General features: G+C 45.1%; 1 protein-coding gene across 3 annotated transcripts; it reads right to left on the bottom strand.

Moving 5' to 3' along the window:
* Positions 1–1,347: 1,347 nt before the first annotated feature.
* On the bottom strand, positions 1,348–21,339 carry PSAT1 (phosphoserine aminotransferase 1). 3 transcript variants are annotated; one of them, XR_008558348.1, is made up of 10 exons: positions 21,179–21,338; positions 17,829–17,889; positions 16,989–17,058; positions 14,775–14,980; positions 13,800–13,972; positions 11,243–11,412; positions 5,075–5,203; positions 3,067–3,204; positions 2,265–2,453; positions 1,348–1,639 (listed from the first exon to the last, which is right to left on the bottom strand). XR_008558348.1 is itself a non-coding variant. In XM_008142058.3 (9 exons), exons 1-9 carry the CDS (start codon positions 21,236–21,238, stop codon positions 2,348–2,350), a joined length of 1,113 nt encoding a protein of 370 aa, XP_008140280.1. In that variant the 5' UTR covers positions 21,239–21,338; the 3' UTR covers positions 1,348–2,347. The 3 variants fall into 3 exon arrangements, 2 of the variants coding, with proteins under 2 accessions (XP_008140280.1, XP_054583486.1); XM_008142058.3 differs by having other exon boundaries at positions 1,348–2,453; XM_054727511.1 differs by lacking the exon at positions 3,067–3,204 and having other exon boundaries at positions 1,348–2,453; positions 21,179–21,339.
* Between the last annotated feature and the right edge of the window lie 4,759 nt (positions 21,340–26,098).

Here is a 26,098-nt window from a genome sequence, read left to right as displayed (position 1 = left end):
AATCCATACATGAGATTTAGAACTCTGCCTTTTACTCCAGGCTGTTTGCAAAACTCAGGAAGACCAACATGACCGGGTGTAAGACTTTTCACTCACTAAACAGTCGTTGAGCACCTCCTCAGGGCAAGGCAGGATGCCAGATGGCAAAAGAGAAACATGGCTCCTTCCTTGCCGCTCTGGTGGAGAAAGCAGATAAGCAGACACCCAGTCCAGTAAAGAACAGAATGAAGGTGCTGCAGTGAGATAAAAGGGAAAAGAGCATCGTTCTGAGGGAGGAGACGCAGTCGGGAGGTGGACAGGTGTCTTGAAGATTGGTCTTGATGAGTGGGGGCAGGACCTCCAGGCTAATGTGTCACATGGGCAAATTCATGCCACATTCTAAGAACCGTAAACAAAAGAAGCTGCGATTGCCGGGCTAAGAAGCCTGGAATTGATATCAAGGAGGAGGACGACGGGAATTAATTGTCCAACTGGCTGGTGAAACATTCTGCTGAGAACCAACAGCAGAGCTGGCCATGGCAATGGGAATGGAAACAAGTGGAGTTTTAAGGAACTCGGGGCTGGTACAGACCACAAGGGCTTGCACCCATCAGATGGAAGGTTGAGGAAGAGGTTGACTCTATTCTATGGGAACACTTAGTTGGATCCCATGGGCTGGCTGGCTTTTGCTAAACATTTATTGTGGTTATTATTCTCATCCTGCATTGGACCCTTGTAAATTTTTAAACATCCCTGAGATAAGTGGGGGGAATTATTTCAACCCTCCTTTTATAGATGAGAAAACCAAGACTGGGAGGCTTAGCCCTGACTAGAGGGATGAGAGATCAGTCCAGTCCTCATTACACAGTACAACGAAGCACACAGATAGCTCAACACCATCCTACTAGCATGTTTGTGGCCTGAGCAGAACAGAGTTCATGGGACTTTACACCATGAGCTATGTTGGAAGGTGGTTTTGCTGATAATGTCCATTGCAAAAGCCAATGGAAAGCTAACATAGTGTGCTGAATCATAAAAAAAAAAAAAAAGCCCTGGCCGGTGTGGCTCAATTGGTTGAATGTCGTCCCACACACCAAAAGGTCACAGGTTGCAGGCTCAATCCCCAGTAGGGGGTGTGCAGGAGGCAGCCAGTTGATGTTTCTTTCTCCTCTCCCTTCCTCTCACTCTAAAATCCATTTAAGAAATAGATATTTTTAAAAAATGGATGCACTGAACTCAAGTCTTACACCTTTGGTTGAACTAAATTAAATACCCTGTCAGATGCTATTTTTAAACTCAAGTTTTCCCATCATAAAGTTTTAAAAAAGAACCATCTTAAAAGCAGGTAAAGAAATTCACTGACAAAGGTTTAGGTGTTTTAGGACTTTAATGTCCTTCACGTACTCAACATCAAATACTGACAATGGATAAACAACAGGGGCAAGGATCTTCCAGAACTCACAGCATCACTCTGGTCAAACACAATTAACGACAATAGTCAAGTGAACCAACGCTGAGGGCGTTTAAGATTTTTTAGTTTCACGGCATAACTGAAAAATAACCAACCAACCTTCTCTTCCACCTAAATAAAAGTGAATCGGGGAGCTTCTAAATCTTGTGAGGCAGCTTCCAAAGGTAGGAGGGGAGGGAGAAGACACAACTGTTGAAAACACAATGCACAATGTCAAGGACGCTAACAAATTCCCAAAGACTCTACATAGATCACTAAGAACCGCATTATCAGAATTATAAATGCATAGAGATATAAACTATTTGGTATTAAAAACAGACTTTGCTATATAAACGTATGGTATGTCACTTTTATCTCTTTATGAGAATACAGTATTAAGATCTTCAATTGGCCCTTTAGCCTAGAACTCCTAAACACTCACCACGTGGTCAAGGTTGACCCAAATTAACCTCTGTGGCACCCAGGAGCCCCTACTGCTGCCATCTGGGGAAGGATCAAGATTCAGCACCTAGCAGACCCCACCCACCCTCAATGCTACGTGTTCGTGTGTCTCCAGGAACATTAACTGCACTTTGTGTAAGTCTGAACACTGAGATCTAGCTAGAAAACGTAGCAGCAAAGACAACATGAAAGTGGAATTGTTAGAAAAGCTAAAGAAAGATTTTTTTTTTAAATGCTTCCAGTTCAAGTCAAAATTAAGGTGTCTGTTACATCCCACCAGCTTTGAAGAACTGTGGATACCGTGCTGTTTTGTTTTTTGGGGGTGGGGGATGGGGAAGAATCTATAATAAGCATGTTGCTTTGAGAAAAATACCATGGTTAAGTTTTTGAAGCCGTTAAGTTACTTTAAATGTGGGACATTGTTCAAGGGTAGAATATAGATTGGTTAGGATGTGTTCACAGCTGGTGCATCTCCAAAAATTTCTTCATGAAGGCTGCCAGCTCCTGAGCATCCTCGATCGTGACGGCATTGTACAGAGAGGCCCGGATGCCTCCCACAGACCTAGAAGAACCAAAGACACCGCCACCATTTAGCATCAAGAGCATCTAATTTAGCATCGAGACAAACCCTCTTTCCAGTCACCCCCACAGGTGGCGGGAGCTTCGGACATCTAGTCATTGGAAAATTCTCCCCGATGCAGCGAAGGTCTATCGACTCACACATAACCTAGCTCAACGGGAACAGGGAGCAGGACCACTGCAAGGTACGCGTCCTGCCTCCCATGTGGTGAGGACGTGCATTTTTCCTAGAGCCTGCAAGACTGACTGCTCCATCTGACATTCAGCGGGAGCACCAGTGATCTGCTCTTACACCAAACGGGGCTGTTCCAGCCTCATCAGAGATGGGGCGGCAACCCCCGTGCTATGAGATCCAATAAAGGGGTTTTCAAGGGGAATTTTAACAGAAGTCCTTGGAATATGTGCCTCCACCATGCTCTCAGCATGGGAATCGTGCAAAGAGCTCTAGAAGCAACAGGAAAAAGGGTTATCCCTGTGACAACTGGTTTTCCCAAGTTACAGTAACTGCTACTCCAAGCTGGGCAGGTATTTTTTATTCTGCATTTGAAAAACTAAACCCATTCTCTGCCGGGCTTCTGGACTGGATGTGTACTCACCTGTGCCCTTTCAAGGAGATCATATTGAGCTCAAGGGACTTATCGAGAAATCTTTTCTCTAAAGCATCGTCTCCTTTGGCGTTGCCAATGCGGAATGGAATATTCATCTTGCTTCTATTCTGGGGCTCTACTGGACACCTGAGAAACACGTTTATTAGTCCAGCAACTTTTCTAAAATGTGCAACTGCCATTAACAAATGAACGGAAAAAAAAACACGTTTAAACATTTTCTAGATGCAAACAGGGGATTTAAGGAAAAAGCTGTGCCCCAGGACATTTGTAATCTACTTAGGGAGACGCCTCTAGCATAAGGACCAGTGACTTAGCATTCTCCTGTATGACTGGTGCCTAACTTCCATGAGCCTCCATTGCCTCATCTGAATATTGGGAATAATAACACCTCCATTTCAGACTAGTTGTGACAGTTGAGTGTTACAACATGTATGAAGCTCCCAACACATGGCAGCCACACAGCAATGTGTGGCTTTCTCTACAAGGCTGCAGAGAAAGAAAAGTTGGCCCTCACAGTGTTTGAAAGACTTCAAAATATATGGTTTTCTCAAAGCACTTGTCACACTGCATTGTCTCAAGCTGTGTGACCTAGAGCAAGTTACTAACCTCTCTGTTGTACCTCACTTTCCTCGTTGAACAGTGGAAAGAGTAATGGAACCTCACATAAGGATGATGTGGGGATTAAGTATATTTGCAGAACATTTTTGTGGCATATTTTTAAACAGCCACAGATTCGCTGCCGCCCGCCGAGCAAAGGTGGCATCTAGTTCTTCATTCCTTTCAAATCTGGGCTGGCCTGTGACTTGTTTTGACCAAGAGACTGCAACAGAAGCGATGCTGTACAACTTGCAGGCCTCATGGGGCATGCAGCTGCTACACCTGCCCTGCCCTCTTAAAACATTGCTTCCATGTACGTAAGCAGAGCTAGCCTGCTGGAAAGAAGAGGCCCAGCCAACAGCCAGCACCAACTCCCAGACAGGTGACTGAGGCCAGTTTTGATCCCTGGCTCCAGATGAATCACCAGAGGACTTCGGTTGAATAAGGGGTCCCAGGTGGGGGCAGCAGAACAACTCCCCAGCTGAGCCCGGCCCCACCTGCTGACCCAAGGAATCACGAGGAAAGAAAATGGTTGTCATTTTAAGCCACTATCTTGGGGTGTTTTGTGATGCAAAAATAGAAAACGGAAACAATTTAGAACAGTTAAATTCAATCAATTCATCTTTTCATTCCCAGCACCTTGCACAGACAGGGCTTGTACAGACTCTCAAAACTGATGAGTGAATTTTTTATCTAGGACTTCAGTTTCTGATTTGGAAAATAAGCAGCCAAAATTATTTCCCATTGACAACCCAAAGTGGCAAATGTCAGAGGAACTGACATACTCCTCTGGAATAAAGGAAAAATAAAATATGTAATAACCCTCTTTCTCCATTTTCAAATACTTCCTCTCTTAGTCTTTCACTTCTCAGAGTGGGATTCATGAAAATTAGCAAATAAAAGTCGTGTGAGAAAGCCCCCATTAAAGTCACACTCTCCCCTGAGGGCACATCCACAATCCCTATTAGTTAATAGGAGTCATGTGGACACCTAAATGCAGAAGAGACTCAAGGAGGGAAACTAGGTATCTGGTAACAGGCTTTGAGCCTTGAATTCCCGCCCCCCTCAGCTCTCTCCCCCCCAACACACACACCTTTCTCAGGAAGTGGTAGGTGTCACAGTTGACATTTAAATTAAAAATTCAGTGGATACCCTCTTTTGATATTCTGCTGCCTCAGGCTCCCACCATGAGGGAACAATTATAAAAAGCATAGCTAATTTAAGGGGGAAAAAAAGACCTAACAGGTGGAAGAATGAAGACTGTATTTAGGGTTCCCTCACCCAAATCACTAGCACTTCCAGAGAAAGATGAATGTACCCATTTGCCAAAACTCCTTGGGATATACACATTTCTAAAGTCACAAAGAGACAAAATGTGAGACAAAATCCATCGACTTACACATAAAATCCTTCAGAATTATCAATGATATCATAAATCATCCGCGATTTGATGGAGCTGAGCTTCTCCATGGCTGCTGCACCGCCGTTGTTCTTAATCCACTCCAGGACCAAGCCCATGACATAGATGCTAAAATAAAGATTAAAACAAAAAACATGCATTCAGTTCTGGTCTGCAAAAGTGGGAAGACATTCCAGCAAACTGTTAAGTTGCACCAAAAGGGTCTTTAAGATGTCACTGGTCACTTGGCACAGAAAGAGGTGGCTCCAAGCCCCATGAAGGATGGAGGTTCCTTGGGTCCTCCTGGCACCAGGGACACAAATCCCACCCCATCTGCTATTTCTGACCCTTGCTTCTCTCTGCTGGAATGGTGGCTTCCTATTTTCAGAGGAGCATCCTTCTAATGTTCCCTGGGCTCTTGACCTCGTATCTCAGTTTCACCAACACACGCCTGCCTCTTTCTCCTCACTCCCAATTCAGAGGATCCCGGGAAAGGCTTGGATTGGTCCATTAGGTGCCCTGCCCAACTATGAGACCAGGGGAGCAAGGGACCCTGCTGGATCTGCCTGTTGGCTGGGAAGGTGGAGTTGGGAAGAGCAGGGCAGTTAAAATGTCGCATGTGTCCACCAGAACTTGGTTGGTCTCCCTGGTCCCGAGATGACTAATCCTGGGGAATCTGTTAGTAAGTGGCAGCACTGGGTCTGGAGCAGTGATGGCAAACCTATGACACGCGTGTCAGCACTGACACGCGTAGCCATTTCCGATGACACGCGGCCACTCAGGCGGCCGCATGCCAAGGATGAGACATTTGCTGCTCCTGAGGATGAAACATTTGCGAAATAATGTTTTTTCCTCAAAGTGACACACTACCCGAGTTATGCTCAGTTTTTTGGCGAAGTTTGACACACCAAGCTCAAAAGGTTGCCCATCACTGGTCTAGAGTCAGGACTGTGACTCACAGCCCATGCGCTTAGCACTAAGCCGCACTGCCTCCTGCCTGGTGGAGGGCCCTGGGTCGGCTCTGGGGTGAAAAAGCTGAACACCTTTTGCACAAAGAAACCTATATATATAAAAGCCTAAGTGACTGTTACAACCGGACGATAGCTATGACGCACCCTGACCACCAGAGGGCAGACGCTCAACTCAGGAGTGCGCTCCCACAGCCAACCTCCCACCGTCAGCCAACTTCCCAGGGTCCCTCCCCGCAGCTGCTGGCTCCCATTGGCCCCCATAGGGACTGGGCAAGATGGCCCCAATAGGCCCCGACTGCCGGCCAGGCTGAGGAACCCCACCTGTGCAGGAATTCGTGCACTGGTCCTCTAGTATAAAATAAAAGAGCAAATGGTAAAAGCTGTACAGAGAACTCTGGTAGTTCAGCAAGTGAAGGGTTAACTGGGTGGGCTGGGGCCAGAGGGTCTGAGGATGCTTGAGGTGGGAACTGAATGTCAGCAAGTGGAGGTAGGGAAGTGTGTCCTCTACTAAGGCTGCCTGTCCGTCACTTGCCTACCTCCACCTGCTGACATCCAGTGTTATAAGGTTTGCATGAGGACGTGGGCTGGACGGGTAGGGACTGATGTGACATCTGGTGAGGAGTCTAATGAAACCTCTTTCTGAATGGCTTTCTGGGGCCTAGAATTGGGGTGATCTTGTCCTTGGTCTACACATGGCCCCCTTTCATCTTGTCTGTGTCCCAAGTGTTGTGAAGTTTGCATAAGGGCTTGGGCTGGACAGGTAGGGACTGATGTGACATCCCCAAAAACTGCTCTCTCCACCAAGCACAAAAACACACCCCGCCACAAGATCCAAGCAAAGCCACCCTCAGGCCCGTTCACCAACAGTACTTTTCGGAGGGCACAGTTCACTGTCACCTGCAGCTCTGTTCTCCCAGGGTCCCCACGCTGCTATTTGGATAATCACATCCAACACTGCAGCAAGGCCCAGCAAGACCTCGGCACCAACACACTACCTTCCAGGTGGCTGACCTGCTCAGACTCACTGCCCTCGCTCTCTGGCTAGTCCTAATGCAATCTGAGCAGAGAGAGTCAGCAGAAAGCCCACCCATTGTACACATAGTCCGGAGACAGCACCCTTAGCCTAGGTGTCTGAGCCTCACCAAGAGGCAGAGGGCTGTCCTAGGGACCACATCCCTGCAGTGGAAGGATGTCTGGTCCCTGTGACTCTACTGTGGCTTCTAGAAGCATTAAGTTATGCTTCTAGCCCCATGCAATCCAAATCTTCAAAATACAGGGCCCTCGAATGCTTACACAGCTTTGCAACTTGGGTCTCCAGTCTCCCCACTGTCAGTGCAACACTTTCACCTGATTTATACTTATACATCTAAAATGCCACCTGCAAACACAGAGCCTCGGTTTACCACCTAAGACTGCCTGTTAAATGACTCAGTAAATCACAGGACATCTGTTCTATGACATACCACACAGCAATTCAAAGAAAAAAAGGCAGGCAGGTGAGCGGATATGGCAATGTTCATAGTATTTTGTTGGGTGGGGGAAAAAAGAATTATCAGAACAGTGTGCATAGGAAAGTTCCATTCGTATAATTATATATACAGCTCTGTATATGTGCATATGCCCATAAGGTTTGCATGAGGACGTGGGCTGGACAGTTAAGGATCTGTTAGGATACACGGCAAGCAATTACCAGTCGTTACCCTGGCAGGTTCTGATTATTCAGAAACCTCTGCTAATAGCACGTGTTACTCTTATAAAATTGTTTAAAGCAATACTAACTATTCTGTGCACCAGGGCTTAGAAAAGCACACCAGAAAGTCCCCAGAAAACTCTCCCTAGCTGTTCTAAAGATTCGAACTCTGCGGATGAGCTTCTGGAGTTGATGGTGGACAAGGCTAAGCCCATTCTGAGGTGGTGGCCGGAAGGGGTTCAGTTTGTTTCTTATTAGCTATTCTACCTTCCAGTACAAGTAAAACCAATGTGTACTTATGGGTTCAGTTAGTCACAGTAAGGAAAAATTTTTACAGAGTTAGAAAAAGAAAAGTGTAGGCATCTTTATGCTTATTCACTAACTGGGCTTCATGTGTTCTACTAAAGGGTTAAACAGAATGACCAAGTGTTCTTTATTCCACCCCAATTCATCGCCCAGGGCTACTGGCAAGTATCTGAAGGCCAGTTACCCAGCACAGTTCAAACAAACTTCCCAGGGGCTGTGGTCATTTGGCTCTGATTTTATAAGAAAAAAATAAGGCTTCTTTTCAAACTCGGACCTTTTCAAGGACTTCTATGTGACAGAAGGTTCTGAAGTGTTCTGAGTGTCTTATCACCTTACATTCAAAGACAGGGGAGGAAGTTTTGCACAAATCTTCATGTGTCTGTCTAAGGAGTTTGTTCTCATGGGGTGAGTGATGATTTTCTAACATTGAATGTTTAAGCATTGCAAATGAACTCTACATTTCCCAAGTTAGAGACTGAGAGTAATTACTCAATTATACAGACTTTTACTTTGTTCTCTTCCTCTTCTTTTGGGATAAGGAAAAGCAAAGCAACCTCCAAGAGTTGTCTTCGGGCAGAATACATTTAAGCCAGTCTCTTTCATCTTCTACCTTTACATGACTCTAATCAAACATTAACTCTCCTGCCCCGAGCTGCTCAATTATCACTGTTCGGATCTGTCTGGGGGAAAATGTAGCCCCTTCTCTGCCCTTGTCTCTGGCTCAGCAGTCTCCCCAGGCAGGAAAGTTCTGGGAGGTAGTTCCTGCGGCCACCTTCCTGTTCTCCACCTTCCTGTCCTCCCCACCCCATCAGAGGTCAAGGCCTGGGGCCACGGCTGGAGGGGACCCTATGACAAAGCTCCTGCTCTAAGACTTCCTCTGTATCTCCAGGTCTGATTCCAGACACTTTCACCTCCCATCAGGCAGACTGGCCCACTTTCTCACTATTCCTGCTGATTCCCCCCTAATATTAACAAACAGCATATTAAAGTATTCATCACATTTTAAAAATTTATTTCACACGATAACTCGTGGAGAAGATGCCAGCTGAGCGACAGCTCCCCTGCTCCTCCAGGCTGTGCTCTGATCAGAACTTGGCTGCTTTCAGGCCAATTTCAGGGGGGTGCTCTCCCCGTCTCCCTCCACCTCCCACACAGCCAGTGGTGGCCCTGAAGGCTCACCTGACTGAGAGCCAGGCTCTGGCCCCACCTTCTAACAGGTAAGAGCTACCTCCTGCCATCGTGGAACCTGGCACCTAAGCCCCTTCTCTGGGAGCCCTGCCCTTGAGGGTCCCCAGTTGTGCCTCCCACTCAGCACGCCCAGTTCTCACTTCCAGGTTGGCCAGGGAGCACTCTTTTTCCTCGGCCTAGAACCCCAGAGGTGAGCGATAGATTCAGCATCCCCCACCGAACACCTCCCCATCCCCAATAGGTATTTTAGAAACACTTTCAACCAGGGGGAAACAGAGTGGTCCCCAGGCCACCAGGAGAGCTAGCACCAGAAAACCCCCTTCCCTAAGGACCACAGGGGACACAACAAGAGGAGCTGCTCTGCCCCACGTGAGCGGGTGGAAAACTGGCAGGGACTCCATCAGAATCCTGACTTTGAAAACAACTCCTTTCTTTCCTAGGGCAGATTATGTGGGGGAAATTTCCTACAGGCAGCATCTAGTGGGGAGACCTCTAACGAAGTCCCCCTTTTATACACACTCTTTTAAGAAAACTCCCGCCCCTCACAGATGGTATCCTTCCAACACAAACAAACCCACCCTGATGATTCTGCTGGCGAAGAGCACACTGAGGTTCAGGCTCTGGAGCCAGGCTGCCTGGGCTCAAATCCCAGCTATACCACTTCCTAGACATACGGCCTCAGCTTCTTCACTTGCAAAATGAGAATCCTACCTAATACTAGACAAATATGCAAATTGACCACACCTTCCCTACGCCCAAGCCACGCCCAACAGCCAAGCCATGCCCAACAGCCAATCAGGATGCGTATGCAAATTACCCCAACCAAGATGGTGGTTAATTTGCATATCAAGACAGCGTAGAAAGAAGCGAAGAGCTGCAGAAGGGAGCAAAGCTTCAGAGAAGCAAGCCAGCCAGGGGGGAACAGAAGGGAGGAGCTGAGTCGGGGCGGGGGGGAAGGGAGGAGCCCAGGCGGGGCTGGGGGAGAAGGGAGAAAAGCAGGTGGGCTGGCGGAGAAGGCGGGGTGGGGGATAAGGGAGGAGAGCAGGCGGGGTGGGGTAGAGTGCAGCAGGAAACCCTATTGCAGGATTCTTCCTGCAATGGGAACACTAGTAATAATAATAAGAGGATCTGCCTAAGCTACTTGGGAGATTAAAGAGTCCTACACATAACATATTACTATTTTCCATCATCGCTGCCCCAGAAAAATAAATCCAACTGTGGCCCTTCCCTCCCCTGCTCAGGCTCTGGGAACTAACAGCAATGGAAACAGTAATAAGGGAGCAGCTAACATCTATAGCACACCCAGTGCCGGGCCCCCACTAAGTGCATTCAATATACATATATCAACTCCTTTAATCCTCACAGTTATTACTTCTGAAGGGACCCGCTGCACAGAGAGGTTAAGCGACTTGCCTAAGGTCACACAGATGGTTCGTAGTAAGATCTCTCAGGAAACTGTTAAATCCCAGGTGTCCCAAAGGTTTTCCCAAACCCCCTGAAGCTGGGAGTTGAAAGATTGTGGGCTGGCCTGAGAGGCGTGCAATGCAGCTAACAGGACCCCTGCAGGTTGGGTGAAAAACCAGGAAGGTGTTTGTGCCAAGCCAGTGTGTCTGCTGCCAAGCTCCAAGCTTCCTTCGTGCAGGCACAGCAGGGAGAGAAAAGCAAAAAGGGGAGGCCCCACATTTAAAAGTCCTCCTCCCAACTTGCACTGGTTGTTTGAGAGGCAGTCACAGCACTTCACCTGCACAGAGCTTTGGGGTTAAAGGTGAACCACCAAGGCTAACAAAATCAAACAAAAACACCCGTCCCACTCCAAAAAAAAAAAAAAAAAGGGGCTAGAAGGAAGACTGACTAAACAGTGCACAGAGGGATGCATAAGCCGGACAGAGACTCCTGATAAGATGTCTAGGCTATCAGGTCACTGGTTCATGTAAACATTCTACTTCAAAGTCATCTCTGCTTTGATGGGACAGAGACCCCTCAATCGGTCCCCAAGTAGCACAGCGGGGTTACCTGAAGCAGGGAGGAGTGTTGTACAAGGAGTTGTTTCCGGCCTGCACTTTGTACTCCAGGACCGAGGGGCACTCTCTGAGGGCGAACCCCAGCAGGTCATCGCGGATGATCACCACCGTGACCCCCGCAGAGCCAACGTTCTTCTGCGCACCAGCAAAAATCACCCCAAACTGAAAACGAGAAACACACACCACTGTAGACGCACGTGGTCATTTTTCTGAAATGTATTTAAACTTCCCAACCTCTTTGCAAAGCATGATTTCTATGAGGAGGTGACTGTTGTATTCCTATTCAGTGTATTCTCTTCTCTAAAGGCATCTCCACCTCAGACACTTTCGAGTTCTGAGGCCTACAGTATGTCCTGCCTGGTCCTTCTCCCCCAGTAAGGGGCTAGCCCAAGGCCCTCACGATAAAGACCTTACACATACTCATCTTCACCCTGCATCCTTTCTATCTACACCCACGCTAGTCTTTAAAACAGGGAGGCTAACTGTCCTTGGTAACCAAAAACACCAGAATTTTTACCCATTTATATTTGTATAAAGGGACAATCAGAAGAATGCTGATAAATGAGAGAAGCTGCCTGAGAGAGAAGAAATTTTAGAAAACAAATCTTTAAAGTTTCTTCAGGAAATTTTGTCATACTAGAGGCCCGATGCACGAAATTCGATCAAGGGGCTCGGCCCTTGCAGCCACACGGCTGCCTCGGGCCCTCCCGGAAGGTTGTCCAGATGGTCATTCTGCTGTTCGGTTTAATTAGCATATTAGCTCTTTATTCTATAGAATAAGATACAGAACCCTCTCCCATGTGTCCCCGTGGTGGTGTCCCAGGTGGGAAGAGGGAGCAGACTGGCCCAGCAGGTGGAGTATTTTATACTTGACACTAGAAGCCCAATGCACGAAGATTCGTGTAAGAATGGGCCTTCCTGCCCTAACCGGTTTGGCTCAGTGGATGGAGCATTGGCCTGCGGACTCAAGGGTCCCAGGTTCGGTTCCGGTCAAGGGCATGTACCTTGGTTGCGGGCACATACCCAGTGGGGAGTGTGCAGGAGGCAGCTGATCGATGTTTCTCTCTCATAGCTATCCCTCTCCCTTTCTATCTGTAAAAAATCAATAAAATATATTTTAAAAAAATAAATAGAATGGGCCTTCCTTTCCCTGACTGCCAGCACCGCCTTTCTGCTCTGCCCCGCCTTCCCACGAGGCCCTGAGCAGCTGGGGCAATGACATCCGCGTCCTGTTCAGCCCCTGATCTTTGTTGGGTTAATTTGCATACTCACTTCTGATTGTCTGGTGGGCGTCATGAAGGTACGGTCAATTTGCATCTTTCTCTTTTATTAGTGTAGATCAGTGATGGGCAACCTTTTGAGCTTGGTGTGTCAAACTTTGCCAAAAAACTGAGCATCACTCAGGTAGTGTGTCACTTTGAGGAAAAAACATTATTTCGCAAATGTTTCATCCTCAGGAGCAGCAAATGTTTCATCCTCGGCATGTGGCCACCTCAGCGGCTGCATGTCATCAGAAATGGCTACACGTGTCAGTGCTGACACGCGTGTCATAGGTTCGCCATCACTGGTGTAGATAGTTTAGAATTGTCAGTGCACAGTGACTGGTAATACATACCAGGCTATAACCAAAATGTGGTATAGCCATACAATGGAATATTATGCAGCCTTAAAAAGGAATGAAGTTGACAAGTGCTACCACAAGGATGAACCTCAAGGGCATTCTGCTAAGTGAAATAAGCCAGATACAAAAGGCCAAATATTGCGTAACTCCGCTTATGTGAGGTTAACTAGAGTGGTCATATTCATAGACAGAAAGTACAAATGGTGGTTACCAGGGGCTAGAGGAGCAAGTACTGGGGAGTTAATGTTTAATGGGCACTGAGTTTCAGTACAGGAAGAGGACAAGCTCTGAAGATGGATGGTGGTGATGATTACACAACAGTGTGAATATACTTACTGCCACTGAACTGCACTTAAAACGGTTAAAATGACAAATTTTATGTTAAGCATATTTTACCACAATTTTTTTTTTAAAGGCAGATTTTTTTTTAGTCAGTGTGTTTTCCATTCTTCACAGATATTATACCACCTTGTTATAGGCACCTGGGTACACTACTCCCACTGCCCACCTTTGTGTGGCACCGAAAGTCTTTGTGTCCTGATGCTCTTGGAGTTGAGGTGGGTACAAGGCGGGGCGGGGCTCCTTCACAGGCACCCTGAGCTGGGATAATCTGCATCTTTCCTTGAAGACAGCAAGCCACTCCCAATGTGTTGACCGAAAAGGTTTCTAAGAGCCACTCTCAAAGGCAGACAAATTCCCCATGGACTTGAGTGTGACCCTGTGAGGCCTTCATTCACACGGGGCTGGGAATGTCAGGACTTAAACATCTGACAGTCTATAATGAACAAGTGATACTGGCCTGCTCACTGAGCTACCCTGGCTCCAGGGTCTCTGCAGGCCACGGCTCCCCACCCTCTCCCCGTTCTAGTATATATTAAAACGCCCTTAAAGAAACCAAGACGCTGGGGTCCCCTCTTTGACACTCTACCTTGGAAACGTCCACTGGCCTGGATAAGAAGTTTGAGGACATGTCGCAAACCAGCACTGCTCCCTTGACGTCGGGGACAAAGTCAAACTCCACGCCATGCACAGTCTCGTTGGCGCAGTAATACACATAAGAGGCTTCCGGGCTGAGGGTCCAGGTGCTTGGGTCTGCGATTTCTATCACAGAAGACAAGTTGGAGACACTTGAACTGCCCTTTCCTTATGTAGATGGAGCCCAACAGGAGTAACAGCCCTCCCATAGCAATGAGACTGATTCCATAGTATTCCCGAGTGAAAGCACCCGATCCATCTCGCATTATTATAATCACCACCCCCATCCTAAAAGGATGATCAGTCTCACCCTGCTGACGGTTAAATCTCCAGTTATGGCGGAGTGAGTATTTGGGGTTTTTGCTTGTCATCCTATTTGGTGGTCCAACAGTTCCCCCGTGGGGCTCCAGCCTCCCCCATTCTCAGTCCATATGATTCCAGTGGAACCAGTTCCACCGGAAGCCTCAAAAGTAGCATGGGACCCAGATGCTGTCACACGACTGATTTGGAATGGGACCCAGGAGACACGAGGCTGTTACTGGAATGCCTGAGCACAGGCACTGAAACTTGGGAGAACGTAAGGTCAGCAGAGGCTGCAGCCATCATCTGAGCTCAAGGGGACAGCTTTCCTGAATGTGGGGCCACCACGGAGGACACAGTGAGATACCAGGACCTGGCCATACCGGGCCCTTGATCCAACCATATCTAAGCCAAACCAGACCCTGGGCTTCTTGGCCAAATAAGCTTAGGGATGCTCTTTCTGCAGGAGCACTTAGTAGCCTCACCTAGTACAGCCACCCCACTATCTAAATACTAACTACTGACAAGGAACAACAACAACAACAAAACCCCACCCAACTGCAGATTGTCCTAAGGAGGGACCACCCGCCAGTCGACATTACAGTCCACCTCAGCTCCCAGCACTTACTTGTATAACTCCCAAGTTTAGGGTGGACGATGTTCACAGTCCCGAACTTTTTGGCTTCTTCCGCAGCTTTAGCTGACCAAGCTCCTGTCACCACGTAGTCGGCACACCTTCCTGCTTTCAGTCCAATCAGGTTTAAGGGGACAGCACTGAACTGGCCAGACCCACCTCCTTGCACAAAAATCACCTTGTAGTTGTCTGGAACAGCTCTGGGCAAAAGCACAGGAGACAGTAAGTAGAGACTCACAGGGTTAAAGATGGAGCCATGCGTGATGCTCTATCAACACTGGTCCTTGGGTGGTTATACCACAAGAAATATGGCAAAGCCCCACCACCACTTTGCCCTCCCCAATCCAGCCACTATCTGTTCACTCCTTGGACAACTATTGGTTGGCCCTGTGGTGGCAGCCTACGGTCACTGCTCAGACAGAAACTAGTTAACACCCTGCTGCTCCTTTGGGATATCATCCCACTGCCATTCTCAGTCCCCATGGTTAAAGGGTAAACAACCCCAGCTCCAGGGGATGAGCATGTGACCCAAGCTGGCCAATGGGTTTTGGTTCTGAGAGCTTTGATCAAACTTTTGGGAAAGAAGAGCTATTCCTACTGAGAGGAAGAATGAATGTGTAGGAACTAACCCTGCAGTCAATGGTGGCCATCTGATGAAGCTAGCACATAAATAGCAAGGCCAGGAGATGGAGAAAAAGAGCTTCCTGATATCAACCGACCTCCTAAATCACTGAGATAATGCATTCTTTTTTGTTTGCTTGTTTTTCAAATGCAAGCAGGAGTTTATTTAGAATGTCACAGAGGTAGAAAGAGTGAGCCAGCGGGGCTGCGTGGGCTCAGGAAACAAGTTACAGAGGCAAAAGGAGGGCCCTTGAAGCTTAGGAGAAAGAAAGCAAAGGTAACCTGCTTGGGGGAACGTGAGGGGGGAAAGGGCGTGGGAGAGGGAGAAAGGGAGAGAGGGAGAGAACCAGTATATTCCTTTTTTTGTTGTTGTTAAGCCAGGAGTTGGGTTTCTGTCCTTTGCAACCAAAAGTCCTAAAAAATATTGATGTGCTGGTCCATGCTATGAACCAAGTGGACACTGGAAATCCTTCTGAAGCATTTATCAAGGCAATTTAGAAAGAAAGTAATGAAACAGTCAGTACAATTCCAATTTTGTTAATGAAAGAATGCAAGAATGGACCCTAAAACATTAACAATGATTATTCCTGACTAGTGGGGTTATAGACAAGTCCAGTTTAATTTGTGAGTTTATTTTTTCTAAAGTTTCTATCTTGAACATGCACTAGTTTTGTGAGCAGGGGGAAAAAATGTGCGTTTCCAAGGTTACCATATTCTTTTATGTGCATGTGTTAATATTATAAAACCTCTCCTTTAAACAGAAATGTGTTTAAGAATAAAAGTTTCCTCTGGATAAGAAAAGCAGCACAGCCCTGGCTGGTTGCTCAGTGGTTAGAGTGTCAGCCCGTGGAAAGAAGGGTCTCAGGTTTGATTCCTGGTCAAGGGCATGTACCTGGATTGCAGGTTCACTCCCTACCCCCTCCTAGTCGGGCGCTTTCAGAAGGCAACCATTCGGTCGATGTGTCTCTCTCACATCCATGTGTGTTTTTTTATCTCCCACTCCCCGCTCCCTTCCACTCTCTCTGAAAGCAATGGAAAGAATATCCTCAGGTGAGGATTACCAAAACAAAAAAAGAAAAGCAGTACAGATAACCTAGGAGGTTTCACTAGCATGGCAGTTTCTGGAGTTGACCCAAAGAGCCTGTTAAAATGAAGTTTCTACAGAGATTTTGACAGCAGTCTTGGATGGGGCCCAGCATTTAAATTTTTAATACCCGCCCCCCCTCCCCCCACCGGGTAATTCTGATAGGCAGTATGAGGACCAGACTTCCAGACTCAGTGACCTACAAGTTAGTAATGCTGATAAGACGACCAGATATCTCTTTGTCATTTAAATCCCTTTTAGGCCAGCTGAACTTCTGGAAAAATCTTTCCCAGATATGACCATTTCAAATCTTTGGAAATAACTACATAAAATAAACACACACAAGTGCAAGATGGGGAACAATTTAGTGGCTTTGGGAACATCTTAATAAGACTAGTTTTATATACTAAACAGCAGAGTATAGAAAATAATGTAACAGACACCCAGGTACATATGTTATCAAACAAAAGTAATGCAGTTTGGTCTTAAAACTTTAAACTTACAGCAATTCCCGCACAAGATTCTCTGTGTTGTTAAGAATCTTAGCGAAATCTGCTGACCTGTGGCTCATTTCTGTGGAAGGAAAGATAAACAACAAAATAAGTTCCAGTTCAAAACCAAATGAACACAAGTAACTTCAGAAAGAAGGGCAAGATTGGCAAGTAAAAGAAAAAGTAGGAATTTCAGTTATTTTGCATTCAACTTCATTTAGGGGAAAACCTAAATGATTTTCATATTGCAAGCACTGTAGCCTCATATCACAGCAGAATGATTTTCAAGTGGCAGTTTCAGTCTGTGATTTCTCACCTTTATCATGAACATGAACCTGTGTGCAATGTTTGCCCTCTGGGACAATAGCACAAAATTCTACACTATACTCTCACCTCACAGATACTAACTACATGTCCCAAAACCCACAGGAACAATATTTAATAGCAATGAGCATACTGATAACCCTACGGTCTCTTAATACTGTGTAGCATTTGGAACTACAAAGAAAATAAAGAACTAAAAATAAGGTAAATTTTAGAACTCAAAGGTTGTCTTCTCCAATAATATAAAGAAGAGAATCTTAATGAAATTATTAACAGGAAAGATCTTCATAAGAACCTTGTGTACTTTTAAACTTTTAATTAAGTTCATTTTTAAGTGTAGGAAAAACAAAATGAACGTGAAGTAATATTATAAATATTTGGGACATGGGTATGCAAATGTACTCCAGGTGTCAGACTCTATGACTAGCAAAAGCATAGGTAAGATGTAGGAGATCTCACCAGCATTTGTTTATGTTGTTTTCAAAATTGCTTCCATCAAACATGTAACTAAAGTTAAGTAAATCTTACCAAGAACACTAATTCCAACGCCTTTGTAGTCTAATAATTCTTTTTGTATCTCTAACAATACCTAGAAAAAAAAATAAAAGAAAGTAGGTGATTTAAATATTCTGTGCACAGCTCTCCCTCTGGACATACAAACCTGGAGGTGGGGAGGGGCATGGAAGGGGAGCTGCCCATAGGCCTGTGAGATCTGGAGGCTTCTGTCACGCACAGCCAATTCCCTTCTTCCCACAGAGCCCAGAAGACACAATTTTCACAAAAATTGAGTGTGAAATTACCAAATGTGATTGATGCTATGATAGTTTTCCCAAAGGTTTGAACTAACTTAGATATAAAAAATAAACTGGAGCCCTGGCTGGTTTGACTCAGTGGATAGAGCCTGTGGACCAAAGGGTCCAGGGGTCGATTCCGGTCAAGGGCACATGCACGGGTTGCAAGCTCGATCCCCAGCAGGGGATTCTCTCTCATCACTGATGTTTCTATCTAACTCCCCCTTTTCCTTCCTCTCTGAAGTCAATAAAAACATTTTTTAAAAATTGGATTTAAAAGAAAAGGACCAAGTATACAATTTTTCTGATGACAACTCTGTATGCCCTGGCAAGCCTCTTGACTATGTTGTAGGATCACTGCAGTTGCATCACCACCACCGTCAGTCTCACAGGGGCAACAGGGCAAGCAGGACCCAGATTAGGCCCATCCCAGTGCCAGGAAATGGGAAGGAGGGGAGTATGAGGGCTGAACTAAATCTCTCCTAAACCTCTCCTCTGGAAAGGCAGCTCCTAGCTGGGGAGGAGACCCATTGTCTTTTGTTTCCTAAAGGCAAGTAAAATGAAAATAACTAATAACTGATAAGGAAAATACTTATTTTTTTTAAAGACAGTAAGCCCTTATCAGAGATGCATGCTGATATGTTTATGAATTAAATAACTGATATCTCCATTGGCTTTAACATAATCCTGGGGCTGGAGGGGAGAAAGGTGGTGTGTAAGAGCGGGGCAGGAGGGGGGGGGTGGGGGGGAGAAGGGGGTGGCTGAAACGAGATTGGAAAAATGTCCATAGTTGTTCAATATCAGAGATGGACCAATGGCTTCTCTACTTTTGTATATGTGAGAACTACCACAAAGTCAAGAAAAGTTCAAAAAGCAGGTGCAGAACAGGTGAGGTAAGACCTCTGTAGAAGCGTCCAGCCTTCAGAGATGGTTTCTTTTCAAGATACAGGCTAAGGAGGACATAAAACCATATGAACTGGATTTCAACTTGTCTGAAGAAACAAGATTTGAACAATAATGAATCAGACAAAAAAAGATTCCATTGAAAAGGAGGTTCAAGAATTTGTCATTGTCTCGCAAACTGTTGGGTGCTTTATTAGCACTGGCTGATCAAATAAATGTCAGTGGCTCCTTCCCTCTATTAAACAGAAACACCCATCTGAGATAGAATCATCTTTGAACTTCTGTTTGAAACTATTTCTCTTATAGATAGTATTCTTTGAAGACACCTGTAAGTTTATATCGAAAATCACTGCAAAAGAGTTTTAAGACTTCCACCCATAAAGCACAGCACCTTTAATCCAGTGGAGTTTATTTTTTTCAAACTGCAGAATGCTTTTGTGGGTCACAACGAGTTTTTTTAATGAAATTGAACAGACTAGAGTGGAATAGAATACAAATTGTGTATGTCATAGCTAATTAGGCTATTTCTTAAGGCTTTTGTTTTAGTTATAGTACATACATGTGCTTGGTCATTTTATAAAATGTTTTCCATTGTGATTACAGTCAAAGTTTCTAATCCTTTTAATTCAAATAAATCAAGTCACATACAAAGCCAACATCTGCCCCCACTCCACCACCCCAGGTTAGAGGGCTCATCTGAAGGCAAAAATCCTCCCCAGAAAATAAATAATAAACAAGTAATTGTATTAATGATGACAACTGCCATTATAATAAATGCATAACAAATTTCACAGGGAGCAATACTGAATCCAAAAGACGAAGAAGGGAAAACGGTGAGGAGGCCTCCTACAGGATACATTTCCACAGCTCTAGCAAAGAATCTCACCTAAAACTGACTATAATAGCTGAGAGAGAAAAAAAAAAAAGTAAGTCCTGTCCTCTAGCTACTGTGAGCGCTGCCCATAGAAAAGTTAAGATGTCCTTTCCCACCGAAAATTGTAAGATTCTCTGTTCTTACAATACAGAGGCGGCTCTGTCCCAGGGAGATTTCTACCCTGTTCAACAAAAGATAATTGTAAAGTACTTGGCGGCACCCCATGTTGCTACAACATATTATCAGTCATTTTGGTTGAAAAATAAAAATCTAACAGTAGCGGTACAGATTGTCCACGCGTTCAAGTCACAACAGAGACTTCGCCTGCTTCACAGCTGCTACGGGTTGGGACGGGGCGGGGGGCGGAGGGGGGGGCGGGTATTGCGGCAGCCACCTGGCACCTGGCTGGGGGTTGGGCAGGGAGGGAGGAAGGGGGGAGAGAGAGAGAGAGAGAGAGAGAGAGAGAGAGAGAGAGGAGAGAGAGAGAGAGCCACTTGCATTTGAAAAGTCTGCTGTGGCCCGGGGGGAATTTAATCATTCATCATTTGCTGCAGAACAAAATGAAGCGGACTGGGCTAGCAGCCAGAGGCCTACCAGAGCATGAATACGCTAATGCCTTTGGGCTTTGGGGGGCGGAGGGGGTCAATACCATTTTTAAAAATCTACACGCAAAAAAAAATAAATAAAAAAGAGCGGACAAAAGGGATTTAGGGTAGCTCTGAGGGTGAGAAGGGAGCACTGGGAGACTTTCAAATTTACATTTTGAAAAGCAATGTTCCCGAGTGCTGGCTAAGCCAAACACTGTTTACGGACAGCCGTGCGTGGTCCTCTAGTTTTGCAATCCCCTCCCGGTTAACGCGATCCCCGTGCGCCATTCATTCACACAGTGCCCATTCATGCATTCACTCAGCACTGCCGGGCTCGCTGCACTGCCCCGCTAGGCTAACGCAGAACCAGGGGTTTCTCTTTTTCGCCGTGCCCACGCCGGGCCTGAGAGTCTGCAGGAGTCTCCAGGTGTGCACAACGACGTGCCAGCAACGCTCCGGCGGGGCAAATCGTGCACGCCTCGGAGCAGCTGCACGGGCATGCCTCCCGAGCTTCTTCCCCCAAGTGAATTTTTCCAGAAGCCCACCTGCGAAAGACCCTGAACTGGGTGTCCGCTGGTGCAGAGCGTTCGCGGGACTCAAAGAGGGAATGGGGATCCCAGCGCCCCACGAGGAGATGCACAGCTCCCCGCGCAGGATGCTCAGCCACTCGCACGCGTGCTCACGCCCGGACGGCACTTTCCGTGCACGATCGCTAGGACTTACCGAGCGCGGCAGCTTGGCGGGTCCGGGCCCGAAATTGACCACTTGTCTCGGGGCGTCCATGGTGCTGCGGCACGCGTGGCAAGTCAGCAGAAGGGAACCGGCTGCACGGGCTGCGCGAGTCTGTCGCTGGTGCGGACCCTCGGCCTTCTTCCAGTGCCTAGCCGGCGTCCCCGATTGGCCTGCGCCGTAACAGGCCCTGCTCTGATTGGTCCTCTTAATGAGACTTGCATCCCATTGGTCGCGCACGCTAGCCCGGGCGGAAACAGTAGCTCCCCCCTTGGGTTTACTGTTTCAACCTTTTCTTTGATCTATGCAAGGCGTGCAGGAGATTGCACCAGCCTGCCGGCTCCCGAGCGCCCCCGCCGGAGGATCGTGGGCGGAGGGAAGAACGTGCGTTCAGGCTTCTGCGCCGTGAATCCGACTGGTTCCAGTCCTCCGACCCTGATCCCAGACTCTCTCTCTTGCCCGCAGGGGGAGATGCGGAGCAAGTCTCAACCCCTCCTCGCATCCAACCATCTCTCCTCCACCAGCCCCTGGGCGCTGATGCATTAGTTTCGCAACCAGCAGCCATTCATTCCCCAAACTTTCTTTTTTTTTTTTTTTTTTTTTTTTTTTTTTTTTTTTTTTTTTTTTTTTTTTAAATATTTTTATTGAGGTATTATATGTGTACATATCTTACTATTACCCCCCACCCCACACCCACACATGCCCTCCCCCCCCAGAGTTTTGCGTCCATTGTTTATGCTTATATGCATGCATACAAGTCCTTCGTTTGATTTCATAACTCCCCCACCTTTCCCAAACTTTCCCCCTGTACTTTGAAAGTCTGTTTGATGCTTTACTGTCTCTGTATCTATCTTTTTGTTCACCACTTTATAATGTTCTTTACTATCCCTAAATGAGTGAGATCATGTGGTATTTTTCTTTCATTGACTGGCTTATTTCACTTAGCATAATGTTCTCCAATTCCATCCAGGTTGCTGCAAATGATGAGAATTCCTTCTTTTTTATGGCAGCATAGTATTCCATTGTGTAGATGTACCACAGTTTTCCGATCCAGTCATCTGCTGATGGGCACCTAGGCTGTTTCCAAATCTTAGCTATTGTAAATTGTGCTGCTATGAACATAGTGGTGCATATATCCTTTCTGATTGGTGTTTCTAGTTTCTTCGGATATATTCCCAGGAGTGGGATTACTGGGTCAAATGGGAGTTCCATTTTCAGTTTTTTGAGGAAACTCCATACTGTTCTCCACAGTGGCTGCACCAGTCTGCATTCCCACCAGCAGTGCACGAGGGTTCCTTTTTCTCCGCATCCTCGCCAACACTTGTTGTTTGTTGATTTGTTGATGATAGCCATTCTGACAGGTGTGAGATGGTACCTCATTGTTGTTTTGATTTGCATCTCTCGGATAATAAGTGACTTTGAACATGTTTTCATGTGTCTCTTGGCCTTCCTTCTGTCTTCTTTTGAAAATATTCTGTTTAGGTCTGTTGCCCATTTTTTTATTGGATCATTTATCTTCCTCTTATTAAGTTGCATAAGCTGCCTGTAGATGTTGGAGATTAAACCTTTATCAGTGATAGCATTTGCAAATATGTTTTCCCATGCGGTGGGCTTTCTTGTTGTTTTGTTGATGGTTTCTTTTGCTGTAAAAAAGCTTTTTATTTTGATGTAGTCCCATTTGTTAATTTTCTCTTTAGCTTCCATTGCCCTAGGGGCAGTGTCAGTGAAGAAGTTCTTTTGGCATATGTCTGAGATTTTGTTGCCTGTGGAGTCCTCTAGTATTTTTATGGTTTCCCGTCTTATGTTTAAGTCCTGTATCCATTTTGAGATTATTTTTGTGTATGGTGTAAGTTGGTGATCTAGTTTCATTTTTTTGCATGTATCTGTCCAGTTTACCCAACACCATTTATTGAAGAGACTGTCTTGACTCCATTGTATGTTCATGCCTCCTTTGTCAAATATTAATTGAGCATAGTGGTTTGGTTCGATATCTGGGTTCTCTATTCTGTTCCATTGATCAATATGTCTGTTCTTGTGCCAGTACCAGGCTGTTTTGAGAACAGTGGCTTTGTAATACAGCTTGAAATCTGGTATTGAGATCCCACCTACTTTATTCTTCTTTCTGAGGATTGCTGAGGCTAGTCGGGGTCTTTTTTTATTCCAGATGAATTTTTGGAGAGTTCTTTCTAGGTCTGTGAAGTATGCTGTTGGTATTTTGATGGGGAGTGCATTGAATCTGTAGATTGCTTTGGGTAGTATGGACATTTTAATGATGTTGATTCTACCAATCCAGGAACATGGTATGTTCTTCCATCTGTTTACGTCTTCCTCTATCTCTTTTTTCAGTGTCCTGTAGTTTTCTGCGTATAGGTCTTTTACCTCCTTAGTTAAGTTTATTCCTAGGTATCTTAATTTTTTTGGTGCGATGGTAAATGGGATTGCTTTTTTAGTCTCTCTTTCTGTAAGTTCATTATTGGTGTATAGAAAAGCCATAGATTTCTTGGCGTTAATTTTGTATCCCGCTACATTGCCGAATTCATTTATTAAGTCTATTAGTTTTTTGATGGAATCTTTTGGGTTTTTTATGTACAATATCATGTCATCTGCAAATAAGGACAGCTTCACTTCTTCTTTACCAATTTGGATGCCTCTTATTTCTTCTTCTTGCCTAATTGCGATAGCTAATACTTCCAGTACTATGTCAAACAGGAGTGGTGAGAGTGGGCATCCCTGTCTTGTTCCTGTTCTTAGGGGAAATGGTTTTAGTTTTTGCCCATTGAGTATGATGTTTGCTGTGGGTTTATCATAAATAGCTTTTATTATGTTGAGGTACGAGCCTTCTATTCCCACCTTGTTGAGAGTTTTTATCAAGAAAGGGTGTTGGATTTTGTCAAATGCTTTTTCTGCATCTATTGATATGACTATGTGATTTTTATCTCTCAATTTGTTTATGTGATGTATCACGTTTATTGATTTGCGGATATTGTACCATCCTTGCATTCCTGGAATAAATCCTACTTGGTCATGGTGTATGATCTTTCTGATGTACTGCTGGAGCCGATTTGCTAGAATTTTGTTGAGGATTTTGGCATCAATGTTCATGAGGGATATTGGCCTGTAATTCTCTTTCATTGAGTTGTCTTTATCTGGTTTTGGTATTAGGGTGATGCTGGCTTCATAGAAGGAGCCTGGAAGTGTTCCTTCCTCTTGAATTTTTTGGAATAGTCTGAGGAGGATAGGTTTTAGTTCTTCCTTGAAAGTTTGATAAAACTCTCCTGTGAAGCCATCTGGCCCCGGGCTTTTGTTTGCCGGAAGCTTTTTGATGACTGCTTCAATTTCTTCCATAGTTACTGGCATGTTGAGCTGTTTAGAATCTTCCTGATTAAGTTTTGGAAGGTTGTATTTTTCTAGGAATATGTCGATTTCCTCTAGGTTGTCCAGTTTGTTGGAATAGAGTTGTTCATAGTATTTTGTAACAATCCTTTGTATCTCAGCGGGATCTGTTGTTATTTCACCTCTTTCATTTCTGATTTTGTTTATTTGGGTCCTCTCTCTTTGCTTCTTGGTGAGCCTGGCTAGAGGTCCATCAATCTTGTTTATCCTTTCAAAGAACCAGCTCTTGGTTTTGTTGATCTTTTGTATTGTTTCTTTGGTCTCTATGTCGTTTATCTCCGCTCTGATCTTTATTATTTCTTTCCTTCTGCTTACACTGGGCTTATCTTGTTGCTCTCTCTCTAACTCTTTGAGTTGTTGGGTTAGGTAATTTATTACCATTGTTTCTTGTTTTTTGAAGTAGGCTTGTAGAGCTATGAACTTCCCTCTCAGGACTGCTTTCATTGTGTCCCATAGATTTTGGATTGTTGTGTTTTCATTGTCGTTTGTTGCCATGATGTTTTTTATTTCTTCCTTGATGTCTTTGGTAACCCAGTCATGGTTTAATAACATGCTGTTTAGTCTCCAAGTATTTGATTTCTTTGGGTTGTTTTTATTGTAGTTGATTTCCAGTTTTATGCCACTGTGATCTGAGAAGATACTTGATATGATTTCTATCTTCTTGAATTTGTAGAGACTTTGCCTATGTCCTAACATATGGTCTATCTTTGAAAATGACCCATGTGCACTTGAGAAGAATGTATATTCTGTGGCTTTGGGGTGAAATGTTCTGAAGATGTCGATTAATTCCATCTGTTCTAGTGAGTCATTTAGGTTTGATGTTTCTTTGCTGATTTTTTGTTTAGAGGATTTGTCCAATGGTGATAGTGGGGTATTGAAGTCTCCTACTATGATTGTATTACTGTCAATCTCTCCTTTGATATCTTCCAGGAGTTTTTTAATGTATCTTGGTGCTCCTGTATTGGGTGCATATATGTTTACCAGAGTTATTTCTTCTTGTTGGATTTCTCCCTTTAGTATTATGAAGTGGCCTTCATTATCTCTTGTTATGTCCTTCACTTTGAGATCTAATTTGTCAGATATAAGTATTGCAACCCCAGCTTTTTTTTCATTTCCATTTGCCTGGAAAACCTTTTTCCATCCCTTTACTCTCAGTCTGTATGCATCCTTTTTTTTGAGGTGGGTTTCCTGTAGACAGCAGATATCTGGGTTTTGTTTTCTTATCCAGTCTGTTACCCTGTGTCTTTTGATTGGGGCATTCAATCCATTTACATTTAAAGTTATTATTGATAGGTACTTATTTGACGCCATTTTTATTCTATACCCCTGTGTACCTTCTTTGCTTCCTATTTCTTTCTTTTTTTTTTTTTTTTTTACAGCAGACCCTTTAGCATTTCTTTCATTGCTGGTTTGGTGGTGATAAACTCCCTTAGTCCTTTTTTGTCTGTGAAGCTCCTGATTTCACCTTCAATTTTGATTGATAGCCTTGCTGGGTACAGTATTCTTGGATTTAGACCCTTC

The sequence above is a fragment of the Eptesicus fuscus genome, chromosome 15 (assembly GCF_027574615.1).
Source record: "Eptesicus fuscus isolate TK198812 chromosome 15, DD_ASM_mEF_20220401, whole genome shotgun sequence".
NCBI classification, from domain to species: Eukaryota; Metazoa; Chordata; class Mammalia; order Chiroptera; family Vespertilionidae; genus Eptesicus; species Eptesicus fuscus.
Note: the sequence above shows the minus strand (reverse complement) of the source record. Positions and strands in the feature narration are given on the sequence as shown.

What these genes read in the sequence shown, in the direction of transcription:
- PSAT1 (XM_008142058.3), bottom strand. Translation starts at nt 21,238, where the DNA reads ATGGACGCCCCGAGACAAGTGGTCAATTTCGGGCCCGGACCCGCCAAG. An exon ending in CCGCCAAGCTGCCGCGCTCG is followed by an intron (nt 17,890 to 21,178) that starts GTAAGTCCTAGC and finishes TTTTTTTTCTAG; the next exon opens with GTATTGTTAGAGATACAAAA. An exon ending in AATCTTGTGCGGGAATTGCT is followed by an intron (nt 14,981 to 16,988) that starts GTAAGTTTAAAG and finishes GCTTTTGCCCAG; the next exon opens with AGCTGTTCCAGACAACTACA.